General features: G+C 43.6%; 1 protein-coding gene across 4 annotated transcripts in view; it reads right to left on the bottom strand.

Annotated features, from left to right (window-relative positions):
- Positions 1 to 18,384, bottom strand: part of LOC309362262 (actin-binding protein WASF3-like) — a 66,608-nt gene that overhangs the window by 24,686 nt on the left and 23,538 nt on the right. For 3 of the 4 annotated variants that reach the window (XM_081897878.1, XM_081897876.1, XM_081897875.1), the window contains exon 2: positions 8,659 to 8,818. In XM_081897878.1, the coding sequence (XP_081754004.1) occupies positions 8,659 to 8,791 (133 nt within the window). In that variant the 5' untranslated portion in view covers positions 8,792 to 8,818. Of the gene's footprint in view, positions 1 to 5,750; positions 5,853 to 8,658; positions 8,819 to 18,384 lie in introns of those variants that run through there. The other variant, XM_081897877.1, reaches the window with a different exon arrangement.

Raw genomic sequence — 18,384 nt, 5'->3', positions numbered from 1 at the left:
GAAAAGACACTAAGGTAAAGAAGAGGAAAAGGAGTGTTGAAAGGAAGAAGCTGATGGGTGGGATTGGGAGAGATAAGGGATGCGATAAAGGAGGCTGCCTGGGAGGGGGGACATAAAAGCCAAAGGATCCTCAGGATTTTTGCATTGGGTCACCCAAAATTCACCATCAGATCACATAGCATGTCCATGCCTACAGCCTACACCAAAAAAACCACGTAACCACTGTTGTGTGGCGCAAAAAAGTGGTCACAAAGCACGGATCCCCATGGATCCTCAGGATTTTTGCATTGGGTCACCTCAAATTCACCATCAGATTGCATAGCATGTTCAAGGGTACAGCCTGCACCAAAAAAACACGCACCCACTTTTGTGTGGGGTCGCAAAGGCGCAAAAACATGGTTACAAAGCACGGATACACATGGATCCTTGGGATGTTTGCATTGGGTCACCCCAAATTCGCCATCAGATCACATAGCATGTTCAGGGCTACAGCCTGCACCCAAAAAAACACGCACCCACTCTTGTGTGGGACCGCAATGGCGTAAAAACGTGGTTACAAAGCACGGATCCACATGGATCCTCAGGATTTTTGCATTGGGTCACCCAAAATTCACGATCAGATCACATAGCATGTTCATAGGTAAAACCTGCACCAAAAAAACCACGTACCTAAAGTTGTGTGGGGCTCCCATGGTGCAAAAACGTGGTTACAAAGCACAGACCAACATGGATCCTCGGGATTTTTGCATTGGGCTACTCCAAACTCACCGTCAGATCTCATAGCATGTCCAGGGCTACAACCTGCACCAAAAAAACCACGCACTCACTGTTTTTCGGGGCCGCCATGGCGCAAAAACGTGGTTACAAAGCACAGATCCACATGGATCCTAAGGAGTTTAGCATTGGATCATCCAAAATTCAACATCAGATCACATAGCATGTCCATGGCTACAGCCTGCACCAAAAAACCTATTCACTCACTGTTGTGTGGGGCCGCAATGGCGTAAAAACGTGGTTACAAAGCACAGATCTACATGGATCCTCGGGTTTTTTGCATTGGGTCACTCCAAATTCACCATCAGATCACATAGCATGTCCATGCCTACAGCCTGCACCCAAAAAACCACACACCCACTGTGGTGTGGGGCCTCAATGGGGCAAAAACCTGGTTACAAAGCACGGATCCACATGGATGCTTAGGATTTTTGCATTGGGTCACTCCAAATTCACCATCAGATCACATAACATGTCCAGGGCTACAGCCTGCACACAAAAAACACACGCACCCACTGTTGTGTGAGGCCGCAATGGCACAAAAACGTGGTTACAAAGCACGGATCCACATGGATCCTCAGGATTTTTGCATTGGGTCACCCCAAATTCACCATCAGATCACATAGTATGTTCATGGGTACAGCGTGCACCAAGAAAACCACACACCCATTGTTGTGTGGGGCCACAATGGCGCAAAAATGTGGTCACAAAGCACGGATCCACATGGATCCTTGGGATTTTTGCATTGGGTCACTGCAAATTCACCATCAGATCACATAGTATGTTCATGGGTACAGCGTGCACCAAGAAAACCACACACCCACTGTTGTGTGGGTCCGCCATGCCGGAAAAACGTGGTTACAAATCACAGTTCCACATGGATCCTCAGGATGCTTGCATTGGGTCACCCCATATTCACCATCAGATTACATAGCATGTTGATGGGTACAGCCTGCACCAAAAAAAACCATGCACTCACCGTTGTGTGGGGCCACAATGGCGCAAAAACGTGGTTACAAAGCACGGATCCACATGGATCCTCAGGATTTTTGCATTGGGTCACCCCAAATTCACCATCAGATCACATAGTATGTTCATGGGTACAGCGTGCACCAAGAAAACCACACACCCATTGTTGTGTGGGGCCACAATGGCGCAAAAACGTGGTCACAAAGCACGGATCCACATGGATCCTTGGGATTTTTGCATTGGGTCACTGCAAATTCACCATCAGATCATATTGCATGTCCAGGGCTGCAGCCTGCACCAAAAAACCACGCACCCACTGTTGTGTGGGTCCGCCATGCCGGAAAAACGTGGTTACAAATCACAGTTCCACATGGATCCTCGGGATGCTTGCATTGGGTCACCCCATATTCACCATCAGGTTACATAGCATGTTGATGGGTACAGCCTGCACCAAAAAAACCACACACCCACTGTTGTGTGGGGCCGCAATGGGTCACTATAAATTCACTATCAGATCACATAGCATGTCCATGCCTACAACCTGCACCAAAAAAACAACGCACCCACTGTGGTGTGGGGCCGCAATGGGGCAAAAACCTGGTTACAAAGCACGGATCTACATGGATCCTCGGGATTTTTGCATTGGGTCATCCAAAATTCACCATCAGATGACATAACATGTCTAGAGCTACAGCCTGCACCAAAAAAAACCACGCACCCACTGTTCTCTGTGGCCTCAATGGTGCAAAAACTTGGTTACAAAGCTCGGATCCACATGGATCCTCAGGATTTTTGCATTGGGTGAACCCAAATTCACCATCTGATCACATTTCATGTCCAGGGCTACAGCCTGCACCAAAAAAACCACGCACCCACTGTTCTGTGTGGCCGCAATGGGGCAAAAACCTGGTTACAAAGCACGGATCCATATGGATCCTTGGGATTTTTGCATTGGGTCACCCCAAATTCGCCATCAGATCACATTGCCTGTCCAGGGCTACAGCCTGCACCAAAAAAACCCCACGCACCCACTGTTCTGTGTGGCCTCAATGGCGCAAAAACGTGGTTAGAAAGCAAGGATCCACATGGATCCCCGGGATTTTTGCATTGGGTCACCCCAGATTCACCATCAGATCACATAGCATGTCCAGGGCTGCAGCCTGCACCCAAAAAACCACGCACCCACTGTTGTGTGGGTCCGCCATGGCGGAAAAACGTGGTTACAAAGCACGGATCCACATGAATCCTTGGGATTTTTGATTTGGGTCACCCCAAATTCGCCATCAGATCACGTAGCATGTTGAGGGCTACAGCCTGCATCAAAAAAACCACGCACCGACTGTTGTGTGGGCCCACAATGGCGCCAAAACCTGGTTACAAACCACGGATCCACATGGATCCCCAGCATTTTTGCATTGGGTCACCCCAAATTCACCATCAGATCTCATAGCATGTTCATGGGTACAACCTGCACCAAAAAACCACGCACCCACTGTTGTGTGGGGCCGCCATGGCACAAAAACGTGGTTACAAAGCACGGATCCACATGGATCCTTAGGATTTTTGCAATGGGTCACCTGAAATACACCATCAGATCACATTGCATGTCCAGGGCTACAGCCTGCACCAAAAAAACCACGCACCCACTGTTGTGTGAGGCCGCAATGGTGCAAGAACGTGGTTACAAAGCACGGATCCACACAATTCCTCGGAATTTTTGAATTAGGTCACCCCAAATTCACATCAGATCACATTTCATGTCCAGGGCTACAGCCTGCACCAAAAAAACCACACACCCACTGTTGTGTGGGGCCGCAATGGCGCAGAAACGTGGTTACAAAGCACGGATCCACATGAATCCTCGGGATTTTTGCATTGGGTCACCCCAAATTCACCATCAGGTCACATTGCATGTTTAGGCCTTCAGTCTGCACCAAAAAAAGCACACACCCACTGTTGCCATGGCGCAGAAACGTGGTCATAAAGAACAGATCCACATGGATCCTCAGGGTTTTTGCATTGGGTCACCCCAAATTCACCATCAGATCTCATAGCATGTTCATGGGTACAACCTGCACCAAAAAACCACGCACCCACTCTTGTGTGGGGCCGCCATGGCACAAAAACGTGGTTACAACGCACGGATCCACATGGATCCTTAGGATTTTTGCATTGGGTCACCTGAAATACACCATCAGATCACATTGCATGTCCAGGGCTACAGCCTGCACCAAAAAAACCACGCACCCACTGTTGTGTGAGGCCGCAATGGCACAAAAACGTGGTTACAAAGCACGGATCCACACAATTCCTCAGAATTTTTGAATTAGGTCACCCCAAATTCACATCAGATCACATTTCATGTCCAGGGCTACAGCCTGCACCAAAAAAACCACGCACCCACTGTTGTGTGGGGCCGCCATGGCGCAAAAACGTGGTCATAAAGAACAGATCCACATGGATCCTCAGGGTTTTTGCATTGGGTCACCCCAAATTCACCATCAGATCACATAGCATGTCTAGGGCTACAGCCTGCACCCAAAAAACCACGTAACCACTATTGTGTGGGGCCGCCATGGCGCAAAAACGTGGTTACAAAGCACAGATCCACATGGATCCTCGGGATTTTTGCATTGGGCAACCCAAACTTATCGTCAAATCACATGTCTGTGGCCACAGCATTAACTACAAAAGTCATACATCCACTGTTTCGTTCAGAATATTTTTCTTCTTGTTTTCCTCCTCTAAAAACTAGGTGCGTCGTATGGTCAGGTTCTTCTTATGGAGCGAAAAATACGGCAGTTTCCATTATTTTATTTATTTATTTTTACTTTCATGTTAATAGGTAGAAGTTTTGTCCTTTTATTAATGCCTTAGTAAACAATTTATAATAAGAAAGAAAGAAAGAAAGAAAGAAAGAAAGAAAGAAAGAAAGAAGGCATATAGAGCTATAAAAGGAAATGGGAAATAGATTCACTCTTCCAACTTCCTTCAGCTCTGTGGACCCACCTGGCCTAGGCCTGGCAGGAGAATTTACTCTATGGTCTGAACCCCTTCATGCATTAATTACACTTAAGGATGCTGGTTATATGAGACTGATTACCCCACCTTTCCAAAGGAGCAGAGGTAACCACCCTCAGCACCATGGCTGCAAGTGGAGCAGCCCAGAGGCTTTGAGGGCACCAGGGGAAGACCTCAAGCCGCCATTACAATATAAAAGTAATTGTGCCCATGACCGCCACATTCATGACACTTGCTTTTGCAAGACCATTTTTGCCTACTAACATTTACTCAAGCCTTTAGAGAACCATGTGTATCACCATACAACATACTGAGAAACAAGATTGAATAGCCAAAAATATGACTGGAAAAGATGACAAATCCAGTGTAAACACCCTCTGAGCCAACTCCACCAGCACAAACTGCCACATGCCTTCTCACTTTGATTTAGTTTTGCTTCAGATCCCTTTGATGGGGATCAAACAGAGGGTTTTTCAGAGAGAGATGTCTCTCCGGAAAATTACAATGCTAGTCTTGTTCCACAAGACAGCAACACAGGGGCATGCTTTGTCAGTCACATGTGCTCGCCTGAGGAAGCGACTCCAAATAACACACAGTATTGAAAAAAGAATAAAAGAAGCTGCAAAACAGGAGGTAATTGTCACCCTTTGTGGATCTAGCCCGGCTAGCAGTTTGGGCAGGCATTATGCAGGCCTGTTATTGGATGCTCACTCAATCAAAGCATAAGAAAATGGTCTTGTAGTTTACAAGCCTTGTGGAGTAGCCATGCTTTTTTATTCAGACTTGTACTAGGTAAAAACAACTAACAGTTTTGCACAAACATTTTCAGCAGTGCCATAAAATCTCCCTTACTTTATCAAAATTTTATTTCCAGTACACCTTGTGAAAAGGTTAGGAACAGAAGAAGAGCTGGCTGCTGAATCAGTCCAAAGGCCTATCTAGGCCACATCCACACCATACATTAAAGAACTATGATACCACTTTACATTAATGGCTTCCTTCAAAGAATCCTGGGAGCTGTAGTTTGTTGAGGATGCTGAAAATCGTTAGGAGGCCCCTATTCCTATCAGTGATCTACAATTCACAGAGTTCCCAAAATGGATTGTTAAACCACTCTGCAAATTATAGTTCTGAGGGAATAAGGATCTCCTAGCAACCCTCAGCACCCTTTACAGCTCTCAGAATTTTTTTGGAGAAGCCATGACTGCTTAAAGTGGTATGAAAGTGTTTTAAATGTATGGTGTGCATGTGGCCTTACTCTAGCACTGTCTCTTCCACAGTGGTTAGAGTGTCAGACAAGGGTCTGGGAGACCAGAGTTCAAATCCCCAGATCACTGGTGACTGTGGCCCACTAGTTGCCTTTCAGACTAACCTACCTCACAGGGGTGTTGTGAGGATAAAATGGGGAGAGGGGACCATATACATCGTCTTGAACCCATTGGAGGAAAGGTGGGATAGAAATTTAATGATGTATAAAATAATTTAGAGGCATATACTGCCTTTGAGGCTAAAGTTTCTATGGAGTCTTTGTGCCTAGCAGCCATTGGCAGGCTAATCTTCCATGAATCTGTCTAGCCCCCTTTTAAAAGTCCATGTTTACTTATTGATGTGCATTGCCCTTCCTTGCTATCAATCTCAGCTAACTTCACTTGCCCTCAGCACTTGCCCATAGCCAGACTGACTGCCCTACATTGTGCTTCGCACCCCATCCACTGTGTGACATCCAAGTGGACACCAAATAATTCATGTGTGGTTTTCCCTGTGCCTCTTTTTATTTTTGTTTTAGATTAAGTTCCCAGTTTTATGTTTTTAGTTATGTTCTTATATTTCTACGGATAAGAACATTTTTAAAAAGATGTGTAAAAGAATAACAACACCACCACCTACCTACCAGCAGAGGCAGCTAAAAACACAGAAAGCTAAAAACAGAGGAGAGGGGTCAGATAGATCATTTGGCACTGATCATTTGGCAGGTAGATTATTTGGCACTGAAATTATAACAGTGCTGGCGCATCTCAGGCAGGGGTGAGAACATGTGATTCCGTTGTTAAAACATCTACACTGGCTGCCCATCTACTACTGAGCCAAGTTCATGGTCCTTGCATTAACTGACAAAGCCCAGAACAACTTGGGTCCTGACTCCTGGGTACCTCAGGGAGCGCCTGAACCCTTTTTGCCCCAGATCTGTCACTGAGATCATCTTCAGGAGTGTCCTTGGTCATTCCCCAGGTTGGTGAGTCTCTTCTGACAACAGCAAGAAACTGAGCCTTGAGTGTCATTGGCCCAGTCCTGTCGAATACTCAGCCACTGGAGATTCAGCACGCGCCTCCTGTGCCAACCTTTAAATGCCTGCTGAAAGCTCTTCTATTCCGTCAGGCTTAAGCAGGCAATAAAACGAATAAACTTTTTTCATTCCATTGACCACATTCCCCTATAGGCAAGCTTCTGAGGGCCACAGAGGCAAAAGTGGGCAGAGAAACAGGTGAGAGGCTACATTGTCAGATACTTCTATGCATGCATGCACACACACACATGCACGCGCGCACGCACACACACACACACACACACACACACACACCCTCCATCCAGACAAACAAGAAGCATTATCACAGTTCAAGAAGACACAAAAAAACAGAACTGGTGAGAGGTGCAGCCTCATAAATATACATGGCCTGGGTAGAGTCCCAGGGGCCAGTAAGATACATCTGGAGGGCCAAACAAGATTCTCCACCCCTATTATACTATCATTCCAGGATGCTGGATGCTGCCACAGAGATGGTTCTATTCAGCACCACTGAACCTAGCTTGGTATTGTTGACACTGACTGGCAGCATCTCTCCAGGGTGATGACTGTTCAGCTGGCATAAACCCAATATAAGTTTGTCATGCGGACACATCATCAGATTTTTAAAATGGAAAAACTCCCATGACCCCTGATCAGTGGAAATGCTGGCTGGGGCTGATGGGACTGGAGTCCAACAACATCTAGAGGGCTGCAATTTTCTCATTCCCAAGTTAAAGAAATATGCATGTTTTAGTTCTGTCCCACTGTTCTGTCCCACTTGGGGTTTTTGCAGAACCCCAAGATCCACTAGTGGTGCAAAAGACTCAAAATTAAAGGATTCTCACACCAGCATTTGTAATGAGTACCAGAACAAAATGAGACTCACAGTCCTTCCATGTAAAACACCACTCATGATACCTCAATCTTCTTTCATTTCAGCAATTTAATTTAGGGGAGGAAGGGAGTCATTTTGTTATTAAACAACTGAGAGTCAGAAATCCTTGACAATCTACTGCAAATCATCCAGAGAATCTCCCAGCACATCCCGATCTATCATTTGCCAATCCCTACAATGCAGGCAATGATTGCTCCCTCTTATTGCTTTCAGAACTTTGAAACACTCATATCTGGCTGCAGCCTCAGGCCTGGTACAGGACACACATGTTTTTAGTTAAAATAATGCCTGCTTGGAGCACACCATTAGTTAAAAGGTATTCAGAATGACACTTTGTATAAGATAAGGAAGCTTATGCTTATTAAAGGAAGCACAATTTTTATAGGAAAGAGTTATGTAGACCTAACTGACTAGCTGGAGAAACAAAGAAGTCATGCTTGCCCCTTAGTTCTCAGGAGGTAGATCCAAGATGACCTCGTGCCTCGAGATCCAGAGTAAATGTGCCGAGGAGGAGGAAGTTGTAAACAGAATGCAACCTAAGACATATCAGTCTAAACCTCAAAGGATAGAGAGAAGCCAGCATAGAGGTTAAAGATACAGGTATAGTCTGGGAATCTAGAGTTCCCTTACTCTGTTTAAACCCCATGCAAGCCCTTTTCTGCCAGCTGAACGGCACTCAAACTTCTCTAAGATGCAAAACTCATCAGAAACTTACTGAGGCTCCCCAGCTGCTTAATGATGGCGGCTAAAGTGCTGTTGGTCACACATTCCAGCTCACTGGTAACCCCATCTGGAAGGGCTCCGCGGCAGAGGTGACGAGGTTCTATGTTTCTCTTCACCAACGGCATCTTGGAAGGGAATCAGCAGGGCTTCGCCTTGGATAAAGGGTAGAAGAGATTACAGAGACCGATTCAGTTTTCTTGTAAGAATTTTTGTGTCAATGGACATTACACTTCACAAAGTTTTCATAAACAAAATGAAGGGGAAAAAAAACACCACCAGGGTCTCTCCCACAGAAGGTGACATTCTGAAACTGGTGTTGAGGAGGAAAACAGAAGGAAAGAAAGCCAAGTCAAGGCAAAGAAGGGACAAGAACAGAGAAGCCCAGGAAGTTGCCTTACACCAAATTCTATGATTCCATGACTGAATAAAGTTTTCACTCTTGGGGGCCCTAAATAGCAACTTGCCCCTCTCCAATGATAAAGCAGCAACAACCCACAGTAAAATTTGCAGAACAAAATATATAAACAAAGAGGGATTCTTTTTATTTTATCTATATTATTTATTAAATTTCTACACCACCCTTTATCCAAAGATTACAGGGTGGTTTATAATATAAAAACAAAAAAGGATATAGCATAATAACAAATGAAAACCATACCCCCAAAAGCACTAGCATCAGCATTCCACTCTCTGTGACAACATTTATTTAGCCACAAACACTATGAGGGTGTGTGGGGGGTTTTTTTTGGGGGGGGGGGGGAGATGCCTGGATGATGTTCCAAAAAAGCTGCCACAAAGTTTCCTGAACGCTTTGTATCCAGGAATCCACTTCTGCTTACCTCCTAGGCCTGTTTCTGCGTCGCCACAGAAGAAATACTTATACAGTGGTACCTCTAGTTAAGAGCTTAATTCGTTCCGGAGGTCCGTTCTTAACCTGAGGTACCACTTTAGCTAATGGGGCCTCCTGCTGCTGCTGTGCCGCGGCCGTGCGATTTCTGTTCTCATCCTGAGGTAAAGTTCTTAACCCGAGGTACTATTTCTGGGTTAGCGAAGTCTGTAACCTGAAGCGTCTGTAACCTGAGGTACCACTGTATTACTGAGGAAGAAGTAAACTGAGCATAAACAGCACATTCTGTGTGTACACACAAAAGAATGAATATATGTTATGAATTTACAAAGCAGGTGGGTATAACTCGCCTAACAGAACCATCTGGGATATTCAGAACATACAGAGTTATGGGGAAAGGTGAATGACATGAGCTCTTCAGAGTTGCCATGGCACACATTTATTGAGGTGGCAGAATTTAATTTTTCTTGGCTGACAACTCAAGAGTGCCTGGATTCAGAGTTCTGTTTTATTTTTAGCACACACCACCCCTATTAGACTGGACTCACAACAAGAATTTAGTGTGTGCTTTGGGTGGACACAGCTGCATTTTGCTGGATTTGCCTTGATATGCTCATTGTGGCTTTCCCTAGGTACAAAGGAATTGATGCACACTTTTCATTTTGTGAATTGTGCTTCAAAATGATCTGTTTAGTACATTTGGTGTGCATTCCTTCATCCGGAATGTGTGCTGAATCCCAAAATCTTTGCCACTTTTCTGCTCATTTTGAAGTGAACTATTGTCCATCACTAAACAAGAACCCAGCTGCTTAAACGGATGATGAGTGGCATATAAATTGCACTGTCAATTCTGCAATAGCCTGTGGGCAATGAATGCACTGCATTAGCTGCTATCATCATTACACACATTGGCAAGGAATCTGAGGAACTGCTGAAGAATCAAGTGACATTTAATTTCCTGATGGGCTCAACAAGACACTAGAGACCCTTGTGTTAAACAAGTTTTAATGAACTTATTTCCCAGGCTTCCCCCACCTTTATTTTTTTTTACCCACAATTCCGTTCCATTTCTCTATTAATCTTTAAAACAAAAAAACAAAACAAAAAACCCTCAAAATACCGTTAAACACTACACTTAGGGGTTCCAGACACTTACCCAGATTCTGTTTCCTTGCAATGAAGGTCAGCAGAGACTGTGTTGTCTTTAGGATATATGGGGTTCTTTTTTTTTTTACACAACCTGAGCACCGAATGGAGGGGCTCACAGAATTAACACCCTAACAGATCCTGCTTCTCTGTTAGTTAAAGCTTTGGGTCCAGCACAGAGCAAGCAGGTCCCTGTGTTTCCAGCCTGCTATCAGCTGAGCTCACTCGCACTACTTTGGCTATTGCTCTCCTACCTAGCAGCTAGGTGGGTGGGGTGGAGGAAAGGTCCACCTGTTAGCCTGGAGGGCACCATCATCCAGTTGTAGCTCTTGCAACCCAGCCCATCATTTTGAGATGCTGATGAGGACCCTTAAGTGGCCTACAAAGGCCACTGCCTTACAGTGGTACCTCGGGTTACAGACGCTTCAGGTTACAGACTCCGCTAACCCAGAAATAGTACCTCGGGTTAAGAACTTTGCTTCAGGATGAGAACAGAAATCGCATGGTGGTGGCACAGCGGGAGCGGGAGGCCCCATTAGCTAAAGTGGCACCTCAGGTTAAGAACAGTTTCAGGTTAAGAATGGACCTCTGGAACGAATTACCATATTTTTTGCACCATAACACTCACTTTTTTCCTCCTAGAAAGTAAGGGGAAATGTCTGTGCATGTTATGGAGCGAATGCCTATGGATGGCGGGGTATCTGCTGCAGTCGTGAGCAGAGGATCCATGGTTCCCCTTCCTTCCCTCCTCCGTGGCTCGCTTTGAAACAGCAAAGCAGGAGAAGAGCCCCTGCAGAGGTGCAAAAACATGCTTACAAAGCATGGATCCACATGGATCCTCAGGATTTTTGCATTGGGCTACCCCAAACTCACCGTCAGATCACATGTCTGTGGCCACAGCATGAACCACAAAAATCATACATCCATTGTTTTGTAAATATTTTTTTCTTGTTTTCCTCCTCTAAAAACTATGTGCGTGTTATGGCCGGGTGCGTGTTATAGAGCGAAAAATACGGTAAGTTCTTAACCCGAGGTACCACTGTACAAAGAAAACTGAGTAGTCCAGCAACCCCCCTCTTTTAAATTCTAAACCCCACGGGATATATGACCCCAGTAATTGGAAGTGACTCAGGACATCATGCAGGCTGGCATCCCACATCTACAATACCTATTAAAATGTGTGTTCTCTCCCCCAATATCTATCTAAATCTGTATTTCCCTTTCCCCCCCAAAAATAAAAAGGAAAGTTGGAAGCTGCCTTAGCTTCCAAGTCAGAGCACTAGTCCATCTAGCTCAGTATTCTATAGACTGGCTGACAGTAGCTCCCCATGCTCAGAGTAAGGCCATCAGAGGAAGGCCAGGAATGTCTCCATCCAAGAGGAAATCTCCCATTTCTGCGGCTGCTATGGTGGTGGGCAGGCGCTATCCTGCAAAGCCACCCTCTGCTTAAGGTAAGTGGTATTCCAGGCCTACCTGGAGATGCCACTGGGTATTGAGCCTGAGACCTTCTACATGCAAAGTAAATGCTTGACTAGGGAGCTATGGCACAATCATCTGTCAGGAACTTAAAAAGTTGTCTTGTTCTATGTTAGACCAGTGGTCCTTCCAGCTCAGTACTGCCTACACCAGCGCTTTCCAAACTTTTCAAGTTGGTGACACACTTTTTATACATGCATCATTTAACGACGCAGTAATTCAGTTTTACTAGCAAACTGGAGGTTAAACAACCCCTCTCCAGCTCCGGGAGGATTGTGGGGAGTGTTCGTGAGACACACCTACATTCTGCAGCTGACACACTAACACAGTGGTTTTCAACCAGTATGCTGTGGCATCCTGGGGTACCTTGAATGATGGTCAAGGGTGCCATGGGTAACACTGGCCTCTGTCCCTCTCTTTCCTTCCCTCCCTCCTGTGATGCCCTATTGCATCTCTGTCTCCCAAAGGCTTGCACAGCTGTTTGTTGCAGCAGCTCTGGCTACAAGCTCCCCAGGCAAATGGTGAATCCCAGGTCCCCCTGGGGCAGTGTGAGGAGGCACTTCTCTTTGGGGCAATGGAGGCAGCTCAGAGATCAGGGGCAGCAGCTGCAGCTGCCCAGATGACTCCCAAGGAGAGGAGAGGAAGATTAGGGAACACTCCACAAGGGAGGGTGTTTGAAAAGGGGTGAGGGGCTGCCAGCTCTGCAGGCAAGGGAGCCTCACAGGGGTGCTGCAGAAAGAATGCAGTTGGTCAAAGGAGCTGTGGACTCAAAAAGGTTGAGGACCTCTGCACTAACATGTCACAACACACAGTATGGAAAGCTCTGGCCTACACTGATTAGCAGTGCTTCTCCAGAGTTTCAGGGAGGCGTCTTTCGTCATTCTACTTGAAGATGACGGCAACTGAGTGATCAGGGGCTATATACCAAATCATACCTAAGCTTTCTTATTAGAGATCAAACATGTCTAATTACTGGAGGACAAACTTTTCTAGATCTCTTATCAAGCCTATTTCCATGACCTGGCCATTCCTGCACCCATTTATTTTGAATTTCTGATGGGATGCTGCTCAGATAGTATGGAAAGGATAGGGAGGGTAAGGGAGAGCCTGAGAAAGCATTTCACAAGCTACTTGAATTAGTGGCATGATTAAAGGAATTGGAACAGAAGAGCTACTGACTCCACCTGCCAATTAAATGCCAGCATTCTGTTATGAAATGAACTTGCAAACACTGGTCTAGAAAAGAATGAATGCAAGGAAGGAATTTGGTTTAGCAAAACGATGGCCAAGAGGAAAAGGCAGCACTGGGTCTTCATCCAATACCCACTGAACTTGGAAGAAATAGTACAAGTGCCTTGGGACAAGGCCACTGGGGAAGAATGGAGTTGTTGCAGCAGTTCCTATTCAGTGCGCCACCTCCCCATTAACCATCTCAAGCAATAATATTGAAAGATCATCACGGCTGAAGGGAGAGCTAACCAAGTCCCATTCATCCACTTGCTCATAATTTAACAGCTTTGCCAAAAATATATGGTGGGGCCTCCCACTATAAATTAGGGCAATTTAGAACTGGGTTGGGGAAATTTCACATAGTTTTGCAATTCTAGTCCAGTCTATCTTCCCATCACTTGAACTTTCTTTTAATATAAATTGATATTTATTTTAATTTTTGTTATGATAAAATTTTAAAAACAGAATAGTGCATATATTTCTTATACATCCTACATTGTGAAGTTTTGTCAATGTATTTTTAAAACTTTTTTTTTTAAAAAATAGTATTATTTTGTAACAATAATTTGTTATTATTTTCAATTACAATCCAATAATAGCCTCATTATAACACTACCAATTTATAATACAATTATCAATACCAATCATTCAAATAACAAATTATATAATTTAGATAAAGTGGCCCCCGCGTGCTCGATTTGATGGCTTGATTATTTGCTTTATTTCTGCATTCCAAAATCTTATTAATTTCCATTACATTCCAGGCATAATAATAATCCCTTATACAACAACTGCAATATTAATAACTTCTATTTGTGTTGACACTTTAATGATTTACAAAACTACAAGTGAGGAACTCAAACTATATCCTTGTTCTTCCTGTGAGTGGCAATTATTCTGTCCGTGGTGTTTCTTCCTGTCCTTGTAAGATGTTATGTCTTTCTTTCTCCTGGTTGTTGATGTCATCCATCATGCCTTGGGAAGAGCTATCCCATTGTTGTTCTAGAAATTTCTCCATCGCTCTGTCCCACTTTGTTGTTTTGCAACTTTAACAACAGCTACAAAAGTCACTCTGTTCCAATAAATAACCTATTTTCACCATTTCCCCTCTCAGTCTGGGAAGAGGAGCGGTCTGTTGAACTGCAGATGACTTAATAAAGAACCTTCTCAGTTCCTTGGCAGTTCACAGACTCCTTTCATTCTTCCTTCCAACTGAAGATATACGAGCAATTATACTTCCAATTAAATTAAATCCTCTTAGCATTATCCAGTTCACTCCATAAATAATAAAAGATAGGGAAAAGTCAGCTCTAAGTTTCAATTGTATACCTTTTGCAAAATAGAGCTACCCTCCCCTTTCCCCCTTTTTACACACATAGTTCTGTTTGATGCTATATTCCATATTTATAATCCAATTTCTTCCATCCTTGCTTGTACAAATATAATTTGAACATTCAGAGGAGGGTTGCCGAATCATAAGTGTAAAGAATAAAACTTTAAATAAAGAAACTATAGGCTCTCCCCTCCATCTTTTGCACCGAATGAAGTCTTAAGTTCAAACCCTAAAGTCTTTGCAGTTGGTTTTGTTCCGCAGTTTGTTATCTTTTCTAGCATGCGCCTGTACTTTAGTCCAATTAAACTATTTACCAGGAGAACCTCTGCTTCTTAATGGCGGTGTTGGAGGGTTTTTAGCATGCAAAGTGCTTTTGCACTCAGCACCTCCCTGCCCCCCACATTCCATGTAGGAGCGAGAGCCAGGTACCAAGATGAACTGCAAGTGAAGCCCGTTCTCCCTGTCCCTGGGGGGAACTTGCAAGGATAATTACCCTCAATCATCCTTGTTTTTCCTTCACCAATGATCTTCCACTGTCGTGGGGAATACCTCCATTAAGGCAGAGTGGAACCAGAAGCCAAATATTAGTATTATTTTAAGAATCATCACATGTACATTCTGGGGAGGGGGGGAGTAGCCCATACCTAGCAAAACCAACAAAATTTCCCTAGAGGATGCTTCAAAGACATATTATCAAAAGCTATTACTATATAAAGTTCATCTTGGGGTCAGTTTAGCTTTGAGATTGCCTGACCCTATATATGCCCATTCAACTGCTTTGATTGCTGGCACTGGCACTGTTATGGGTGCCACATAATACCTGTTCCACATTTGTAAGAAAATGCTCTTTTAGTGTTGCAGCACCGACACTTTGGAACTTCCTGCCTACTGACAACTGGCAAGGCACCTTCACTGTACTCTTTTAGGTACCTGCCTAAGACATTCTTGTTTTGACAAGCCTACCTAGCTGTTTAGAAAGTTGATGCAAGTTTTTATGTTATATAATCTATTGTTACATTTAACTTTCTGAAAGTCTTAAATTATTGTTATTTTTTCTTATTGATCTTTTTTGTTGCATCTTTTTTGTTAACTGCTTTGAGGGTGGTTTTTTTTTTTTTTACAATCAAGTGAAGTATCAATTTTATGAAATAAATTAAATAAATATTCCTGTACATACAACTGTATACAGCGGTAAACCTAACCCTCTCTCTCTCTCTCTCTCTCTCTCCTTCCTTCCTTCCTTCCTTCCTTCCTTCCTTCCTTCCTTCTTTCTTTCTTTCTTTCTTTCTTTCTTTCTTTCTTTCTTTCTTTCTTTCTTTCATTTTTGCAGCTCTCTTCATGCAGAGAATATTCTTTAGACTTTGGGATGATAGAGAAACAGTGAAGGAGCAAAGAGCCAGTATAACAGGATTAAATGAACATGACTCTACAGCTAGGACAAATTGTGATTATTAAGGCTCCATTAGCATCTGCATCACCTAAAACCACTAAATATTTTAACAATTGAATCACTGATAAATCTTTTAACAAGAGAAGGACTACCAATTTTCTTCTACTCTCTGCTTTACCAAGGACCTGTGAGTACTGGTTAGCAGTAGGAACAGAGTCAGAGTAACTGCTGACTTTCATTTTCTTTCAAGGAAGAACAGCTCCTGGCTCTTGTTCCCAATACACTCTACTGCTGCCTTCATCAGCATGGTGGCTTCCAGATGCTCTGGACTACAACTCCCATCAGTCCCAACCAGCACAGCCAGTGGTGAGGGATTATGAAAGTTGTAGGGTAAAATATGTGGCAGGCACCAGATTGGTGAAGGCTGTGTTATTGAAACAAAAGATATTTGCACACCAGGCAGAGTCTCTTCTATCTTGTTCCAAACTGCAGATTAACCAGAGTTTACACCATTCTCCACGTCATTCTCCTCACAGAGGTCTACTTTGGGGAGTGTCACCGGTTTGCTTGCACTGGGCACCGAGCCACGAGGATGCTGCTAGGGATAAAGCAACAATGATGAACACAGTCTCTCAGCCTAACCTCCATCATAGGTTTATTGTTTGTTTGTGTGTGTATCCATTATTAAAAAAAAGTAAGGTAAAGGACCCCTGGATGGCTAAGTCCAGTCAAAGATGACTATGGGGTTGCAGCACTCATCTTGCTTCAGGCCAAGGGAGCCAGTGTTTGTCCACAGACAGCTTTCCGGGTCATGTGGCCAGCAAGACTAAACGGCTCACCCCGTCGAACTGCCGACCTTCCAATTGGCAAGCCTAAGAGGCTCAGTGGTTTAGACCACAGCGCCAGCCACATTTACCTTTATATATCCATTATATAACAACCATTACAAAAAGAAAAATAAACAAAACAAAATTCCAGCTTACCCCACTCCCCTCTCCAGGACAAATCAATCTACAGTGGTACCTCGGGTTACAGACTCTTCAGGTTACAGATGCTTCAGGTTACAAACTCTGCTAACCAGGAGGTGGTTGCTCCAGGTTAAGAACTTTGCCCCAGGATAAGAACGGAAATTGTGCGGCAGCCGCACAGCGGCAACAGGAATCCCCATTAGCGAAAGCGCACCTCAGGTTAAGAACCGTTTCAGGTTAAGAACGGACCTCTGGAACGAATTAAGTTCTTAACCCAAGGTACCACTGTATTTAAGTTTGCCAAAGTCTAGTCTGTGGTTTCAGTGGTTGTTATTCCACACAGTTATCAGTAAATTACTTTATAAAAGGATGCCATATTTCCACACAACCTTCTACATCATTTGTATTATTCAATGATTGTCATCTCTTTGTTAATTTTTCTGATATAGCAATAAACCATGCATTCTGTTTCCAGCAAGCAATACACAGATGTTCCATCCAATCTTTTCCAATTCTATGCCAGGCATGCTGCTACTAAAAGAAAAGCAATTAGTTCTTTATAAGAAAGGTAAAAAGTGCCCTTCTTTAAAAATGGTTAACAATCCCAAACTTGGGGTACATTCTACCTGTTAACCTGTGATACAGCTAATGTAAGTAAATACCCTCTGCCAGAAGGGTTTTATATGCTCACACATCCACCACATGTGATATGTTGTACCTCTACTATTGCACCCTCTTCAGCACAGTGGTGAGATTTATTAATATAGCTATAGTGTAATGGTGTCAAATGCCATTGGTGTAATAATTTAAATGTATTTTCTCACATATGAGTTGATACTGATATTAGTGGTTTTTTAGCCCACAAATTATTCCAATCTACCTTGGCAATCTCTATCTCTAAATCACATTCCCATTGCTGTTTTACAGAATTACATCCTCCAGTTGCTAACTCATTTAATATTTATGAGTTATTTATGGATTTTTTTAAAAAAATGTATATTCATTTGCATGTAAAATCAAATTTTCAAATGATGTTAAAGGTCGTGTGGCTTGCGTTTTAACTTCAGAATTTGATATAAAATACACTACTTGATTAGCATAAAGCCAATTTATACTCTGCACTCCAAATTGTCTCATTATTTGTTCAGGTGATATAGTTGAACCATTTTCAAATAAATCAGTTGGCCTATAAAGATCTTTCTCTCTCCATTTCTGAATAACATGCTATTTTCCTGTCATATAAAAAGTAGATGCAGTACAAAAGGTAACAATCGTGAGATTAAAGGAGCTAATTTAGATGCCTACATGTTCCATTCTTTCAGATCTGC

This window comes from Podarcis melisellensis, assembly GCF_964234715.1.
Source record: "Podarcis melisellensis genome assembly, chromosome: Z".
NCBI classification, from domain to species: Eukaryota; Metazoa; Chordata; class Lepidosauria; order Squamata; family Lacertidae; genus Podarcis; species Podarcis melisellensis.
This window is presented reverse-complemented; position numbering and strand designations above follow the sequence as displayed.